Source organism: Ahaetulla prasina, chromosome 8, assembly GCF_028640845.1.
Source record: "Ahaetulla prasina isolate Xishuangbanna chromosome 8, ASM2864084v1, whole genome shotgun sequence".
Taxonomy (NCBI): domain Eukaryota; kingdom Metazoa; phylum Chordata; class Lepidosauria; order Squamata; family Colubridae; genus Ahaetulla; species Ahaetulla prasina.
The window spans coordinates 17,657,929-17,676,756 of NC_080546.1; the positions used below are offsets into that span (position 1 = coordinate 17,657,929).

The 18,828-nt window shown below is 40.1% G+C and overlaps 1 protein-coding gene across 4 annotated transcripts in view; it reads right to left on the reverse strand.

Annotated features, from left to right (window-relative positions):
- Window positions 1-18,828, reverse strand: part of FAM13A (family with sequence similarity 13 member A) — a 163,635-nt gene that overhangs the window by 40,893 nt on the left and 103,914 nt on the right. For 3 of the 4 annotated variants that reach the window (XM_058193567.1, XM_058193565.1, XM_058193569.1), the window contains 4 exons: window positions 15,174-15,215; window positions 7,910-7,951; window positions 3,701-3,880; window positions 1,626-1,824 (listed from right to left, as the gene is read on the reverse strand). In XM_058193567.1, coding sequence (XP_058049550.1) covers window positions 1,626-1,824; window positions 3,701-3,880; window positions 7,910-7,951; window positions 15,174-15,215 — 463 coding nt within the window. The remainder of the gene's footprint in view (window positions 1-1,625; window positions 1,825-3,700; window positions 3,881-7,909; window positions 7,952-15,173; window positions 15,216-18,828) is intronic. The other variant, XM_058193568.1, reaches the window with a different exon arrangement.

Consider the following 18,828-nt stretch of genomic DNA (forward strand, 5'->3'; position numbering starts at 1 on the left):
AATTTTGCCCCATTTTACAATCTTTCTTGCCACAGTTGTTAAGTGAATCACTGCAGCTGATATGTTAGTAACCTGGTTGTTAAGTGAATCTGGCTTCCCCCATTGACTTTACTTGTCAGAAAGTCGCAAAAGAGGATCAAATGATCTTGGGATGCAGCAACAATCATAAATATAAGCCAGTTGCCAAGCATCTGAATTTTGATCGCATGATCATGGGGATGCTGGAAATGTCATAACTGTGAAAAGCGGTCATAAGTCACTGTTTTCAATGCTGTGGTAACTTTGAACGGTCACTAAGCGAATTGTAGTAAGTCTAGGACCACTTATACTGACATTCTTCTCACTGGTTGTTCATTACAGTACATGTAGTCCTCAATTTATAACTGATCATCCAATTGTTGAAAGTTACCACGGACTTTTAAAAAGCTACTAATCACCTGTCCTCAAAGTTACAACAGCCTTCCCCCCTCCGTGGTCAGGTGACGGTATTTCAGGTGCTTGCCAATCCGGCTCACATTTACGACCGGTTGCAGTGTGCCGTAATGAATTGACAGTGATTCTTGCTATGGTTAGCATCTGGCCCACTTTTAAGTGCTACTTGTCACCTACAAAGCCTTATAATGGGTGGCACCAGGGTGTATTGGGGACCGCTTTTCCAAGTTGCATTCTACCCATCTATTGTAAATATTGAGAGTCCTAGTCCAATATAAGATTTAGAGTCTGTGAGGTAGGTGGCACACTCTGTAATAGAATCACCTTTTGAAAATTTCTGTCCACAGAAATATATTTACCCCTATCCATGCTTTTGTTTTGGACCTGAAGATCTTAATTCAGTGGATCTTTGCCTACAGTAAGATCACAGGTGACCACTGGTTTTACTATTATGATTATAGTTATTAAACCAAAAGTCTAGGGGTTGTATATTTTTCATGGTTTTCCTTTTTTTCTCCTGTTATATGGCTCTAGAGCTGTGATGACAAACCTATGGTATGCGTTCCAGAGGTGGCACGCAGCACCCTCTCTGTGGGCACACAAGCTGTGGCCCAGCTCAGCTTTGCCGTGCATGCCTCCAGCTGATCGTTATACCTCTGCCGCGCATGCGCCGGGTGCATGCGGAGGGCGCACATGCATAATATTTGGGGGTTCAGGTGTACACGTGTGCATTCAGGGGGGTGCAGACCCACTTTGGGCACTTAGTCCGGAAAAGTTTAGCCATCACTATTCTAGAGTCTTCCAAATGAGGCAGAATACAAATATCCCAAAAATAAATACATAAATATGTTTCATTGTAGAGACTTCTCTTTTGCTCGGAAGGAATGGTTGATGATTTTCCTGATTTTTGACAGCCAATTCTGGATTACTGAGTAATACGATGGGCATTTAAACTTACTCCTGAATGCAGGAGTACTGCATTTCCACTGAATGCAGCTGTTACTTGCAAACTTCAGACTTGGGGGCCATTTTTAATGCTACACTCAAATGGCTTTCAGAACCATTCAGCAAGAATAATCATCAAGACCACTTGAAATTCAGATGACGCCATGAGTTGGGCATCCATGGATAATACAGGGTCACCCAAGTCACAATGTGACATTTGAAAGCTTGGCTTTCATAATTTTGCTTACCAAAGAACTCTCTTGGTTGTCGTTAAACTCAGTTAGTTTGGTGCTGGATTTCTGACGCTTTGGTTTACTTCTTTCGCCAATGTAACCAGAATTGTTCTCATGGCATTTTTCCTGTATATTAAATGCTTCCTGAGCATTTAATATACACTCCTCAATGCTACTGAATCCAGAAGGAATATTCTCTTTATTGATGACCTCCCTATATAGGAAGAGGAAGAAAAAAAAGATGGCAGATTTCCAGATCATTTCTAGTGACTCATAAACACAACCCAAGCAATTATTTTAACTTTGCAAGTTCTAGAAAGATATTTACACTCTACAGTTCCTCAGTTATGTTATAGCCTTACAACTCCTGGCATTTTCTTCAAAGAATCTGTAGAGTCTATCTCTAGGGCGTTACAAGGGGTCCAAGCGACAGATCTGGAATTTTGAAAATCTACTATAAACCTTCACAAAATCCCTATCATGGCTGAAAAGTGCTTGTTCACAAATACGAAACTGTCGAGACTCTTCTCTGCCAAGTCTTCTAGTTCACCTAATAATGGGCATATGGCAATGTTTTTCAACTTCACAGCTTTAAGATTGGGCCTTGGTAGCTAGGGAATTCTGGGAGTTGAAGTCCGCCCATCTTAAAACTGCCAAGGCTGAAAAATACTGGCATATACTGAAAGTAAATATGAGGTTAGAGCCTGGCACTTTATTATATGATGTGTACGCTTTTTATTTATTGGTTAAAAAAAGTTTAAACATTAAAGGTCACTGGGATTGGTACAAAGAGGAGTATCATAGAAGCTTATTTACCTATCCCATATCTAGCATAAAGGCAAATGCTGCAGCAATGTAATTGAAGTGAAGCAGACTGAACAATGCTGGATGGGATACTACCTGGAATTCCATAGGTAAAGGTTGACATATAAATGAGAGTGAAGAGTATGACTTCCAAGAGGAAATGTAGTATTGGGAATACATGGCAGGATGCAGGATTTCCCATAGAGTCCTAGTGTCAAGTACTTAAAAGAAAATCAGTCTAATGAAAGGCATTCTAAGCAACATTCATTTCTGATTATGTAGATCTGGCCTGCAGGACTGCCCTGGGAACAGCAAAGAACACACCTGCATTGTCTGTCAGTGAAAACAGCCATTGCGAGCTCAGTTTTCAGCTGCGACAGCCTCATGCAACCTTCTGCCGGCGAAAACGGAGCTCAGGATGGTCCTCCAGAGCTGCATTTTTGCTTGGGCCACCAGAGGCGCCCCCAACACGAGTGACGTCGAGCTGACCCTGCCCACCCCGGCTATGCCCCCCCCAAGCCCCCCCAGGTCAAACACAACCTTGATGTGGCCCTCAATGAAATCGAGTTTGACACCCCTCGTCTAGACGAATCTGACAGGGAAATCAGAATATTTGGGAAAATTTCCATCAAACAGATATATATATATAAGCTCTAAGATTTATATTTCTTCTTTTCGGTCAACGATGCAGCAGAAATAGAGGAACAGCTTCACAGGAAATTCTCTCACAAGCTTTTCTAATTTATACAGATTACCATTCAAACACATAAAACGTTTATGGAATCAGACATCATGTATGCCTAGATCTAATTCAATAAAAACTTAGCCACAAACCCTCTCGGTTGTAAACTTGTAATTGTTTATTTAAAAAAAAACACCTGCTACTCAAGTAGTCAGTTAAAGTTTGAGTAACTTTTAAAATTATGAGTTATTTCACAAGATAAAAAGTTTCAAGTGTATACAGAAGTTTATTCCTTTAGACTGAAAAACTGACATAAAACATTGTCTGCAAAATGTTTACTTTCTGTCAAATCTTTTCAATAAAAATTTAAAAAGTGAGGAGAAAGAACTGTGATGATTCCAACATCTTTCCATAATTATCTAGGAACAGGAAGGCAAGGGAGATAATAATTTGAATATGTAGAATATTAACTCTGGAATGCAACAGGCTTCTTGGCAACCTAAGGGAGTGGGGGACCATTTTTTTGCAATTATCTAACAATTGCTATCAGACAATTCTAAAACTGTCTCATAGGAGAAGAAGAAAAGAGAAGAAAAAAGCATACCTATCTCTGGTTTTTCGGCCTTCATCTTGTTCTTTATGATGTCGCCTGCGCTGCCCAGTAGATACACCAGAAGATGTTAATGATGTTCCAGATTCAGATTCTTCAGAACTTTGACCACTAGAGCCATGAACATCAAAAAGATGTTGTTCAACAGCTGTCCGGATAGTCTTTTCTAAGAATCTATCAAAACAAGATAAGTTGTACGCACATACATATACACAGGTATTACTATATTTTTTAAAAAAGTAATAATGAATTCCCAATGTGAACCATTCAATATTTTTAAACATTTATAAGTGCATGCCTCAAAAATGATTTGCAAGAAGTGTTTCAAATATGGCTTAAGTTCTATTGTTAAGTTCTACTTATTTATTAAAAGAGACCAACTTTTTTTCAGACTTCTGCATAAAAACAGAAAGGAAGGGATTTCTGCTTTAAGAGTTGTCCTAGTCTGAATGAAAGGATTCCATAAAACAGTAGCATTTGTTTTTTCCTGGTGAATTTATTATTTTGCTTGGTTAGATTCATTAATTCATTTGTTCCATAAAAACGTTTTTGTATTTTTGTATCTCTTAATGTTAAGAGATTAAGAAGGTTATTTATCCAATTTGCTAGCACTTCCTATCCAGTTTGATTAAAATACAGGTAGGATAAATATGTTTGATTAAAAATTAATTAGATGAAGAAAAGAGGACAGGAAAAAACCCCATGATGAATAAAAACATAAAGGAGAAATTTCTTTTAGAAATATGAGATCTGTTCCATAGAGCTATGTCCCAATTCAAAATTGGATGCTGCTTATAATGTCTTTCATTTTGCTGTGTCCTTGACAAAACAATTTACACAATAAAGTATGTTTTTCAGACACTGAGATACTACCTTCCCCTCACCATTTTTTTTATTAGATCTGTACACTTTCTCTTCCTTTAAGTAAACAGCTGTGGTTTGTATCTGTATGAAGAGTGCACAGACTTGATTAATAAACATATTTGTAGTCATTTTTTTCCGTGAGGCACAGGGCAGGGCTCCCTTTCAGAGTCCCATGTTTATTTGTGTTGTTGGAAAAAGGGACACTGCCTCAGTGGTGAAATCCAATTTTTTTTACTACCAGTTCTGTGGGCATGGCTTGATGGACATGGCAGGAGAAGGACACTGCAAAATCCCCATTCCCTCCCCACTCCTAGGGGAAGGATATTGCAAAATCTCAATTCCCACCCTACTCTGGGGCCAGTCAGAGGTGGTATTTACTGGTTCTCTGAACTACTCAAAATTTCTGCTACCAGTTCTCCAGAACCTGCTGGATTTCACCCTTGCACTGCCTCAAGTTCATCCAGAAAAATGTATGGCTAAGTGGAGAGCAAAACCTAGTTCTTTTGAATCCACTCTTCAGGGAGTCAAGCAGTCCAATCTTCTGACTTTCAGTGCTTATATAGGAAATTTCTGTGGCCCACTTATTTTATTAACGCTATATTGATAATTGCTACTGTAAACATACAATTCTCTGCCTCCATCAAAATAATCTACCTTTTTCTTCTTTACCTACTGTGTGTTTTTAATATATAGCTCCCTCTAGTGACAAAAAAAATCTTGTAGCATTTGCTTTAAACAAAAATATTCTGGCAGACCAACAAGTGGAAGAGAGTAAAGGTCTTTTATTGAGTGAGTTTTGGGGGGTAGGGACAGTGTCTCTCTTTTTATTTCTAGGGGTAAAAGGGGTTCCTTGAGTTTTTGAGTATTTAAAGAGGGGAAAAAAGTCCGGGGGGGGGGAATATTTTTTTCGTATTTTGTTTCTTTTGAGAGATGCAGTTGAAAGGAGTCTGAAGACTGACATGCAACCTTTCTGAACCTAAGCAACCTGAGACTGGGCCTTACCTGTGTGAAAGAAATCTTGAGTGTACAATAAATATGAAACAAGATCACTAAGGGGCCGTGGTGGCTCAAGGCTATAAGAAGCCTGTTATTAAAACCAGCTGCCTGCAATTACTGCAGGTTCAAGCCCCACCAGGTCCAAGGTTGACTCAGCCTTCCATCCTTTATAAGGTAGGTAAAATGAGGACCCAGATTGTTGGGGGGGCAATAAGTTGACTTTGTAAAAATATACAAATAGAATGAGACTATTGCCTTATACACTGTAAGCCGCCCTGAGTCTTCGGAGAAGGGCGGGATATAAATGTAAACAAAAAAAAAAAAACTTAATTGGCTTGAAACAAGACCAGGTCAAATTGGCTCGAAGTCATCTTAAAATATACTCTTCCTTTAAGAAACTGCACCTGCGATGGTTTTGATACCCTGCATTTTGTTCTGGGAAGTCGGGGTGGGGGTGGGGGTAAGGGGAGGGAATTGGGGGTTTGGTAGAGATGGAGTGATGGTTAATGTACAGGGATTATTGAAGATGTATAAATATAATTAATGCAGGGTCGGGTCTCCCCAGTTACCATTTTAGAACGGTGGGGAGGAGAAAAGAGAGTAGGAGGTAGGAAAGAGGAGAAGAGGAAGGAAGAGGGGTAGAGGGAGAAGGAAGGTGTAGGGTGGAGGGAGGAGAGGATGTAGATAAGAGAAGGAGAGGAAGGTCTGGAAAGTAGAAGAAGGTAGAAGAGGGAAGAGTGTTAAAAAGGGGGGTGGTGACTGGGCAAGCCCGACTAATTGTATATAACTGTACATTGGATGAATTATTTGATATGATTGTAAAAATAAAACTTTTTATAAAAAAAAAAAAGAAACTGTCAAACTGGCTACAGGTAGGCCTCAACTTACGACCACAACTGAGCCCAAAATTTCCTAAGCAAGACAGTTGTCATGTGAGTTCTGCCTCACTTTATGACCTTTTTTACCACAATTATTAAGTGAAACACTGCTGCTGTTAAGTTAGTAATGTAGTTGTCAAGTGAATTTTGCTTCCAAATTGACTCTACTTGTCAAATGGACCCAAAAGGCGATCATATGATCCTGGGACCCTGCAACTGTCGTATATACATGCCAGTTGCCAAGTGTCCAAATTCCGATCACATGACCACGTGGATGTTGCAATTGTTGTAAGTATGAAAAATGATTACCGTATATACTCGAATATAAGCCGATCCGAGTATAAGCCGAGGTCCCCAATTTTACCCCAAAAACTGGGGTAAACTGGGGACTCGAGTATAAGCCGAGGGTGGGAAATGAGGCATCTACCGGTTGGGGAAACCCTCCCTCCCTCAGCTGAGAAGGCTGGCGGCTCCCCCGCCCCGCCCTCTCACTGCACCGGCAGGGCTTCCCCGCGCCGTCCGGTAAAATGTGAAAAAAAGAAAAAAAAACAACTCGAGTATAAGCCGTATATACTCGAGTATAAGCCGAGGGGCTTAAAAAAAAAAAACTCGAGTATAAGCCGTATAGACCCGAGTATAAGCCGAGGGGACGTTTTTCAGCACAAAAAACGTGCTGAAAAACTCGGCTTATACTCGAGTATATACGGTATAATGTAAGTCACTTTTATCAGTGCTGTTGTAACTTTAAATTGTCACTAATTGAATGGTTAGAAGTCGAGCACTACCTGTACATATTATCCCTACAGGGAGGTTATTACATTCAATTAGAACAGAGGTGTCAAACTCAAGGCCCCGGGTGCCAGATCTGGCTTGCGGAGTGTTTAGATCTGGCCCGCGGGGCTGCCGTGAAAACAGTGAAGGACTGGCCCGCAGTGCCTCTGCCAGCGAAAACGGAGATCAGGAGAGCTGTGTACAGGAGACCATCGCAGGTGAAACTGAACTCGGGAGCCTGTTTTCGCTGACAGAGTGCTCAGGCTATCACAAGCACTCCCAACATGAGTGACGTCGAGCTCGCCACGCCCACCCCGGCCCCTCACGCTCAAACACAATACTGATGGGGCGGCCCTCAATGAAATTGAGCTTGACACCCCTGAATTAGGAACATCCACATCATCTAGCATTTTTTTAGAAAGATCATTGCAGCACCCTGTTTAGGAATCATCCTGTTTAGGAATCATTAACAGACACCCAAGATACATTTTTTCCCATTAGGTGGCTGTACACAAAAAGGTTTCAACTGAAACCATTCAAACTACACAATCACAATCTTATCTTCTATTATGTCTACCACTAGTGCTATCAAGGATGTTTTACGTTTGCCACACGTACACACAAATCACAAGATACTTAATGAGGAAAAACAAGAACTAAAGAACAGAGTGACAAAAGAGAAAACATTACTTACTCTCCAGTAGCAGGGATGCTGTTGACTTGTGACACGTGAGCACTGTATAAAAAGACGTTAAAAATTGGGTGTTATTTCTGAAGAATATTAAGAAAAAATGGTTCAAAAGTTCATTTAAGTGCTAAGTGACAGATTTAAAGACACAGATTTACTGAAAATTAAGCAATTGGTTCCAAACAATAGCGCATATGCACTGAAATGTGTTTAGATGTTCAAACCTATCATTCAACTCTTTAAGATGAGTAACAGAATCTTTTTTTTAAAAAAATTACAGATCTGTATTGAAACAACCATGATGACAGAACATATATGAGAATTATGACTTTCTGGGAATAATGATTTCCCCATTGTTTCCAGCAAAGCAATTGGCAACAATCCCAAACCTCTGAGACAGATGTAAGTATATATACAGCAAATGAAGAAATGCTGGCCAGTCTCATATATTTTGCACAAAATTTAAACACATACTTTAAAAACCTATCAGTAATATGTGAAGTAATTGATTTAAAAGAAAGGAACATAAATCAAACTCAATGTAGCCGAGTCCATCATATTTGATCAGCAAGAGTTTTTCCCCCATAGCTAATGAAAGCCAAATAGGAAAAACCATGATGTAAAAAATATATTTGGAGCTGTTTTCAATTCTTCTGCCTCACACAGACTCATTAGTTATTGTCAAGCCCCTGAAATGTTACTACAAATAGTCAGGGCAACATGTCATAATTTCTCCCTGATTTAATGATGGAAGCAGATGTGCTAGGAAGCCTTGAGGATTCATGGCCAAAGATTATGTCTTTAAACCATAAGGCAAGATTATATTTGAGACTGGGACAATCCCCTTTCCTGGCCAGCCTTTGATGACTCAGCTTTGCAGATAAGAGAGTCATATGATATGTTTCTGAGGGCAATATTTAATAAATGATGTTTCTGTGAAGCATAAAAAACAGTTTATTATCTTTATTTTATTAGTTACGATAGCTGGCTAACTTACCTGCCTACAAATCAAGGCAACATCACTAAAGGAAGGACTAAGTGAATGCTATTCTGTGAAATGTGTAACCCATACCATGCCAAGAGAACAAGAAATTACCAGTCACAATTCTGTTACAGGTAGTCCTTGACTTACAACTTGTTAAGGAACAAGTTACATAATTTTTTTAATTACCTATTATGTAATATGATACAATTACATAATAAAAGTATTTTACAAATTTACTGTAAATTTGTAAGTAAGACCAGAATGCAATGAGAGTGAAGTAGGTATAATAGCCATAATTTTATATTTAAGTCAAAAAGATGAAAGGTTTTGTAGCAATGATTACGAGATGTCAGAGGTCTATTAAATGCAGGTAGTCCTCAACTTACAACAGTTCATTTAATGACTGTTCAAAATTACAATGGCAATGAAAAAAGTGACTTATTACTGTTTTTCACAGTTACAACCTTTGCAACATCCCCACAATCACCGTGATCAAAATTCGGATGCTTGGCAACTGATTCATATTTCTTTACAGCTGTTGTAAGTACAATTGTAGATTTAGCTCCTTCTTTAAAGTTACCTCACTACTCTCTTCTTTTTATAATCTATCCTATCTAATATATAATTTATCCTATCTCCATTGCTCTTAAGTTCATTTTTTCCCCTTTCGTGCAAAAAGTTCATAACGGGAGACATCTGTTTCCAAGATGGAATTTACAGGTAAAGAAACTGATGGAGTACAGATTTCAAGTAAAGGGCAAGGAGGGAAAAACTTAAGTGTAGATTTGCCCTATCTTCAGGGTGGATTTGCCCTATCTTTAGGCAGAGTGAGGCGGTCAACTTAGGCTACGTATGTTGGGAGGCCTTAGGTGGCCTCCCTTCCTTGGAATCAGTGCAACTTTTGGGTCATTGCCAAGTTCTCAGAAGATTCAATGGTCAGTCCAGTTGTCTTTTGTTATGTAATGTTTTATAAATGGGCATGGGGGGTAGCTTCATGCAACAAGATGTCTCAGGTTAGTACTGTTTTTTCTCTTATACTATTTTTCCAGTCTAAAATGCATCCTTCTGAAAGAGGTTTTATCAGGGAATTGTGCAGCTGGTGTCCAAATTAAGTCAAGAGACACAAACTTGTAGTTTTATATAAATATATTTTACATCTAAATATACACCAAACAAAATTTTCAGGCAAACAGCAGCAGCATCAGGTAAAACCCGCGGCGTCACGTTGCTGTCACGTGATGGTTCACATTTTTTTCCCTTTGAGAGCTGGGGTGGGCGTGGCGTGTGACACATCCGGCCCACCAGTTTGACACCCCCTGAGGTAAATCACAGAGCATACAGTACACACAGAAGAAAAAAGGCAGAAAAGAAAGGGAAACTCCCCTCTACACCCACAGGAACCAATCACAGCGCAGATTGCCTCACGCAGGAGCCAGTAGTCAACCAATCAACCATAACTATGTGTTCTGGCTCACTGCACAACCCCACTGCTCCAACTACTAAATTTAAATATCTTAACAAGCTTCATTTCAAAATAGCCTGTTTGTTTCCAGCAAGAAATAAACCTAGGGCTCATATTAGTATCGTCTTATGTAATTGACACACTATCTTTCTGATGTAGTCCCAAGGTGGACTACTTTTAAAACAGTAAATATACAAAAAGCAAAATAAGAAACAAGATTCAACCTTTTTCACAACATCTGAAACAGAGTAGTAACTGCTATGTATTGAGAGACCAGCAACAGATCATCATTTTTCACCACTTATTTTTTCTGTTTTGGAACCTTCTACTTACTCATGGTAAAAATATTGGAAGGAGACATTTCCACATAGTCCTGGCTAGAGTTGAAGGGTGCGGTTTAAATTGCATAACAAGTAAATAAACATTTCAGTGTAGCCTCAGAGAAATATATCTGATATCTGCTATCAAATATATTACCATAGTGATAGCCTTCTACCTGGTGGACTTTCTGGCACAATTCAACAAATTCATGGAGAATAAGAACACCAATGGCTACTATTCAATATTACTGTACTATCTTATCAATTACCTCTGGATAGGAGACAGCGTGTGTCTGGATAACACCACTTGCAAAGGAACATGTGGTGAAGAATGTTACTTAAATCTTGTCCAGCTTGTGAATTTTTAGTTGGACACTTAGCTGGGATCTAGCCAGCATTTTTCTTCATAAACAAGAAAAGGTTGCATCAAAGGACTCACCTCTATGTTATTTAAACAATTCCTTTGGCATTGGATGATTTAATAAAAATTAACCTATTGCCAAATTCTATCTGTTCCCTCTCCACAAAGCATCTGTATGAAGAGCAACACTGAATGCAACTTTTCTTCAGTCCCAACGTTTTATCGGGGCAAGCAAAACATTTTTCCCTGGGCTCCGCCTGGTTAAATGCATAATCTATTGACACTCGATGTTCATATTGTTTTGAAATATGCCCTGTTTACCTAATCAATGTGGTGCCAGCAGTATTCACCTGATCACGTGAAAGGCAAGGCACAGAACATTTTTCATATGTAGATAGTGAAGGTGCTTCTGGTAGACAGTGCCAAGTGCAAATAAATCACCCTTCTTCCACTGTTAAAAGGTAAAGGTTCCTGTCACACATATGTGATAGTCATTCCCGACTCTAGGGGGCGGTACTCATCTCCGTTTCAAAGCCAAAGAGCCAGCGCTGTCTGAAGACATCTCTGTGGTCATGTGGCCGACATGACTAAATGCCAAAGGCGCACAGAATGCTGTTACCTTCCCACCAAAGGTGATCCCTATTTTTCTACTTGCATTTTTTACCTGCTTTCGAACTGCTAGGTTGACAGAAGCTGGGACAAGTAACAGGAGTTCACCCCATTACGCAGCACTAGGGATTCGAACCATTGAACTGCCGACCTTTCGATCGACAAGCTCAGCGTCTTAGCCAGTGAGCTACCGCATCCCTTTTTCTTCCACTGTTAGCCAAGTAGAATGATAACTCGTGCCAGCAGAGAGGGACTGCTTTGGATTTTGTTGTTCAAAGAATTCTGACAATTGGGATACAGAAGAAGAGCCTTCTCTGCTGCAGCACCTGGCCTTTTGAACATCTTACCCTCCAAGGTAAGATTTGACCTCACCCTCATTTCCTGCCACAAGAGCCTGAAAGCCTGACTTTGCTGGTTGGCACGGGAATCCAATGTTGGAGTATCACACTGGAGGTGACTGCTGGATTGATGGCAGACTCCACCTGCCTTCTGGACTCACTGCTCTTCACCTGTCCATCTTTTTGTTATCATACTGATGTATTGTGTTCTTTTTCATGTTTTATTGCTCTATTATTTTACTTTTTGTTCAGTTTACACTCTTTTCATTTCTTCCTTTTTATTGTTGTACGCCAGGGTTGTCAAATTGGTAGCCTGTGGGCCGGATGTGTCACGTGCAGGCCATGCCCACCCCAGCTCCGTGAAGGGGAAAAAAGTCACGAAACGGCAACATGACGCGGTGAGTTTGACACCTGTGTTATAGGCTGCCTAGAGCAGCCGTAGAGATAGGCAAATAAATTTAAATTTAACAAATAAACTTTAAATGTTATAACTTTCCATGTGACATTGCAGTTTGCTGTGTCCATTTCCCACTGTCTTCTGACTGTACCAGAATCCTTAATATTATTCTTCAGTCTTTAAGATGTAAAACAACTACAACTAAGTGGACATTAATAAGATTGTTTGCAGTGGTCTCATTTCTTCTGTCATGTATTTTATTTTTTAATCATTCTTATTAGGTAAAAGTAGTACACTTCCCCAAATGTGGTATCTAACAGGATTAATAATGGAAACATAATCAGTGTTTTATATCACTGCAATGGTTCTGATGAGGGTTTCCTGTCACTGTTTTTCCATGGTGATTAGTGATACTCAATTTTTTTTCTTCAAAGTTACCATGACAGGTATACAGAACTATATAAGCTATATGATATCAATTTATCCAAGCTGAAAAAGCATGTATTTTGGTACTTCACGTAAGTGTCCAGAAAAATGTTTAAAGCATTTTAAAGGGATGCTTAACATGAACATCTGGTGCTATCATACTGCCCACTGAAAACGCTCTTATATGTGCTTTTCTGTAATTGTCTCACTTATCCTATTCAGCATGCCCATTATAAAATATCTCTGCAAAGATTGAATTTTGCAATTTTGGGATGGACTGTTATGATCTTCTCAAAAAGCATTTCCAAGCAATGCAGGGGATACCTAGACAGATTAATCTTTAGGACTAATCTAACCCAGATATCATCTTGTCACAGAAGGCTTTGCTGAGGATGTGCTTGCTCTTTGACTTAGTGACTTTCTTATTTTCAGCTTGTTGTTGGGCAAACTTTTCTCATAAAGGGACAAACTAACCTAGGAGCTGGAAAAGGAGCTGGAACATCTGGAATGGTTTTGCTGGGGAAGACTGCAAGAGGCCAACCAAAGAGTTGGCTAAGAAGGTGGCTTCAATCCAGGGGTGAAATGCTCCCGGTTCGGACCTGATCGGCCGATCCAGTAGCGATGGCGGCGAGTGGTTCGGAGAACTGGTAGCAAAAATCCCTGCCCCTCCGTCCATGCCCACCCAATCGCCTGGTCACCCGCTTGCCACTTCTTTTAAAGAATGCTTTTAAAAGGTAAAAAAAGGGCTCTGACGATCACAGCTGAGCCGCGCAATCGTCAGAGCCTTTTTTTTACTTTTAAAAGCATTTTTTTACAACCTATACAACCTATTAAATGCTTTTAAAAGTAAAAAAAAAAGATTGCACACCACAGCTGATCACCCCCCCCCGTGCTGTTCTATCTACCCATGCCTCCTTTTGGTATGCACTGTGCGCACACCTCGCATTTGGTGCATGGTGCGCACTGTGCATGCACATGTGCAGTGAGCGAATTGGTAGTAAACCGGTTCAGATTTCCCCACTGCTTCAATCAGGTTAAATTCCATAAACAATCAGGTATGGCAAAGATGAGCACTTGACAGGAAGATGAAGACATGAAACTAGGAGAGAAAATCTGCAAATTTGTGTAAAGTATGGCTTAAATTTGCCTCGATAATTTAAATTAGCCAAAAAGTTCCTGTCTGGCAAGATCCATACCATCTCAACAGGGATAGAGAAAAAACTACAAGCAAAACTAAATGTAATTCCAAATGAGGCAAATTTGCAGCCGTACTGTTCTTAATACGATGCACGTTGTTTACTCAGTCTGTTTGGGTGGGGAACAAGGGAATACAACAGGAACACTTTCAAGCCCCTGTGCTCCTCAAAGACTCTGCAACATTTGCAGCACAGATTTTAAAAGGAGAGAGGGAAAATATATACACAATGTTCCCGCTAATTGGCAAGCCTAAGGCATTGTGAGGTCCTTGGAATCCGGACAAGTCTCTACTGCATCCACCCAGTATGTTACATAACTGTCTGCTCTCAATCACTGTACTTTGTGTACTGCATAAGTTGCAGCCCACATCCTTCATATGTTTACATTTGTTGCTCTGTTGTTATATCACACAAATAAGTCTACAGTGAGTTGAATTTGGGCGTCAGGAAATTCACAAAACAGTAAGGGGAACAAAGGAAAATAAACAGCTGACTGGCACTGTGGTTATCTGGGCTGCAAAGATCTACAAGACCACCAGGTGACAAGGAAAGCAACTTGCTTTTTGCTGCCATCTATCGCCCAGCTGGTTTTTTGCGAGCCAGAACAGCAGCTCTAAACAAAACAGATGCTGGCATCAAAAATACCCAAGCCATTCCTCTTTAATTTTTGTAATGAGGTTGCAAAGGCAAAGGCTGGAAATCACTTAAATATGAACATCCACTTGTCATCACAAGAGCATAAAAGGGATGAAGTATCAACCACTGGCCAGCCTTCATTGTCTCTTCCTGCCAAACTTATTTCTCCTAGCAATCTAGCCCAAAAGCCACATATTTCTATTCTTAAACACTAAAATGGGAGTGAAGTCCAATTAAACTAAGATATCCTTACACAGTCCTACAAGTTAGCAATAACAACAACCAGCATCAACCTTTCCCACTGTGGTCCAATCAATAAACCATTATGAAGAAACCATGGCTTACTGCAGGGCAAATGCAGTTTGCATGTTGTGGGTGGATATCTATCTGTTGTAGATCTATAGATTCTCTTAAATCATTGTCTAAGAAGAAAATATTTTTGGGAAAAACCTTTGCAACTGGCTAGTAACAGTCCTCTGCAGCTTTTTCTTATGAATCAAGCGTCCAAACAGAATATAAATAAAAAATATATATAAATACCTCAGATAGAATGGTGATAAAGGCCTTTCATCCTCTTGGGAACTAAAAACAAAATAAAATATCTTTGTCATTAGCATGTTCATTTCTATTTCTTTTTTTGCAAGCTAATTAGTATAACAGCAACCAGATCAGAAGAAAGGAAGAGAGCCCAAAGACCGTATGCTGATTTGTGATATTAAAGCCAACAGCTTGTTAAGAGAGAGGAGCAAATTAAATATTAAATTGTGTTCTTTAAGGTGGAACCACAAATACCTGCAATGGAAGAATGGAGGCTGAAATTAATGGAGCTGGCACAGATAGAAAAAGCAACTGGCCTTGATTAAAAAAAGAATATTTTTGTCTAACTTTATTTCTACTTAGAAACCGCTTTTGAATTTTTAGCTTGAAACCGAAAGAAATGAAACTTTAAACCCTGGGATTTTATGATTAGATTTGTTTATGATTACATAAATACTGCGTATTATGGTTTATTCCAGTTCAGGGTCACTGTATATTATACTAGATGGTTAACTTTCCTCCATCAATTTATCTCTTAAAAATTGCAATTCCATTGCAAGGAAAATTATAAATGCCACCACATGAAGAAACTGGGGTGGGTTTCAAAACCTGTTGCTACCGATTGTGCTTCTGCGTATGCACAGAAGTGTCCAGGCATGTGGGCGGAGCCTCCTGCCCCCGGTTCGCCCGATCTGGGGTGAACCAGTAGCAACCCACGACTGGAAGAAACTCACTGAGATTAAAATGCTATTATTTAGCTGCTGACTGTGTTCAGGTATGCTCCAGTAACTAAAATCACTTCTAAAGTGAGATGCTCTGTTTCATTTTTCCATCTCTATCTCCTATATCCGTGATGGCGAACCTATGGCATGTGTGCCACAGGTGGCACATGAGCCGTATTAGTGGGCACCCGAGCTCAGCTCTGCCAGCTGATTTTTGGGCCTTCTGGGCCTATCAGAAGTTGGCAAACCGGCTGTTTCCGGCCTCTGGGGGTTGGAGAAGGCCGTTTTTGCCCTCCCCAGGCTCCAAGAAAGCCTCTGGAGCCTGGGAAGGGCAAAAAACAGGCCTACCAGGTGCCATCGTGTGCCAAAAGCGGGGGGAGTGCGGGGGGTTGCACACACATGTGCGGGGCACACTGAATTATGGGTGTGGACACACATGCATGTGACACACACACCCGCGCTCCCTCCACTTTTGGCACGTGATGGTAAAAGAAATACAGACATTTTATGATGGGCTAGTTCCATTGTTGCCGATTTTTCTAGTCTTTGATGGATATGAGGTTTGCTGGTTTGTTCAACACTCAATGATTAGCCACAAGGACATCTTATTAATGCCCATGACAAAAACCTATTGTACTCAATGAGATTCCTGCTACATAAATGGCTTGTTAACAGGCTGACTGACTTTTCTGACAGAACTGTGAAAATGATCCGAGTACCTGCTATGAAAAAGTGAGTTTTTAACTTAAAGCAGCTGTCCACAGGCCTTCCTAAAACGAGTTTCAACATATGGCCAACCACAGAAAAAAGATAGGAGATGTTTTCAAGGAAGCCTTTTTTGAGAGCTGAAGGTGCTGAATCTGGGGGAAAATAAGCTCACATAAAGATAGGTATCAGTGAGCTAAGTGTAATCATTATCTGCTGCAAAAATCTTTTCAAGCCATTTCATGGATCAGCTTTACCATTACGGCTAAAGATAAAAGTAAAGGTTTCCCCTATCTAGTCATATCCAACTATAGGGGCAGTGTTCATCTCTCTTAGCCGAGAGAGCCAGCCAATGACTTCCGTGATCATGTGGTCAGCATGATTATATGCCAAGGTGCACAGAACACTGTTACCTTCCCATTGAAATTGTACCTATTTATCTACTTGCATTTGCATGCTTTCGAACTGCTAGGTGGGCAGGAGCTGTGCCAAGTAACCAGAGCTCACCCCGTCATTAGGTGCTTGGGTATTGAACCCAAGCTGTCAGATTTCCAGCTGAGAAGCTCAGTGTGTTTAACCACGGAACCATCATATCACCTGTCATTACTGCTACAAGGATCCAAATCATACTTACACTGGACTTCAAGTTAAAGAGATGCTTCTAAGCACTTGTTAAGGTTCAGAATATTTTACCTCTCAGGTTGACATTCTGTTACCCTAATGCTACAGTAAAGTAATTTCCATTCATTTCTTCCAAGAAATTCTAAGGTTGTGTGAGAGCTTCAGGAACAGTTAAATATTGACTTAACTATAAGGGTGAAAAATCCGTATAGTCTACAAAAGTCTTCTAAGGGCAGAAAGTTCAAAGCCTTCTAGCCAAGACCAAGGTTTAAAAACGGATCTGCTACCACATTCACATAGTCGTAGAGTTTCCAGAGAGTTTATGGACCATGACATCCTGATTAAATATTTGGGTACTAAAATCAATTATTTTTGGTTGCTGTGCTATATTTAATTCTTTCTACTTTGACCTTAGATTAAAATACCCCAGATAAAACTGATTTCCAGGAACACTGAGAAAAAATAAAATAAAAACACTACTGACAAGCGGCCAAATTTCTACATGCAGAATGGGCACCTCAGCTTGCAGATGGGGAGGGGGAAACTATCATTTTTGTTATTCCCCAGTTGAACAGAAACTTTGTGCAATCAGTTGTTTGCCAGATGTTCTGCTTCCTTATTTGCATCGATTCTTAAGACTAAACATTTAAAACTAAGTTCGCCTCCTAGCAAGCTGAAGTAGCACAGATCATTCATGCTATTGCACATGTAAGCCATTTCTAGACATCATCTGTGCCCCAAAACACACACAAACTATTTTCTTAGATCTTAAGGTGTCAGGAGCTATGATGTTTTCCCCTGTAGACTTGAACTGCATTGCCGCTTTGCACATCAGGTTAAAAGCGAGCGTGTTGATTTTAGCTTAATCTGAAGGCAAACTTTGTTTTGTTGATCTTATTTTCTCCTTATCAGTTGGATACCTTGGCAAACCTTTTTTGTAAAACCCTTTTTGCAAACAGATAATTATTATGCCTGGGCTTTTTCAGAACGACTTAAAAACACGGATCTAAAATATTTGGTATATCCTTGAGTTACAATAATGCAGTGCTTCTCAATTATTTTCTGTCATGGCCCCCTAGGAAGAAGAAAACATTTTTCGCGCCCCCCGCGCGACTGTAAAACACGGGGCTTAGCTTGTTATGACAGTGTTTGCCGAGGTCAAACGCGCCCCCCTTTATGGAGCCTCACGCCCCCCCTGGGGGGCGCGCCCCACTATTTGAGAAGCACTGCAATAATGCAAGTAGTCCTCAACTTACGGCTGCAATTGAGCCCAAAATTTATGTTGTTAAGTGAGACATTTGTGAGCTTTGCCCCATTTTATGATATTTCTTGTCACAGTTAAGTGAATCACTGCAGTTCATAAGTTAGTATTGTGGTTGTTAAGTGAATCTGGCTTTCCCATTGACTTGGCTTGTCTGAAGGTCTCAAAACAGGATCACATGAACCTGGGACACTACAACCACCATAAATGTGAGTCAGTAGCTAAGCATCCTAATGTTGATCACATGACCACGGGGGATGCTGCAAAGGTTATAAGTGTGAAAAACAATCATAAGTCACTTTTTTCAATGCTGTTGTAACTTTGAACGGTCACTAAATGTACTGTTGTA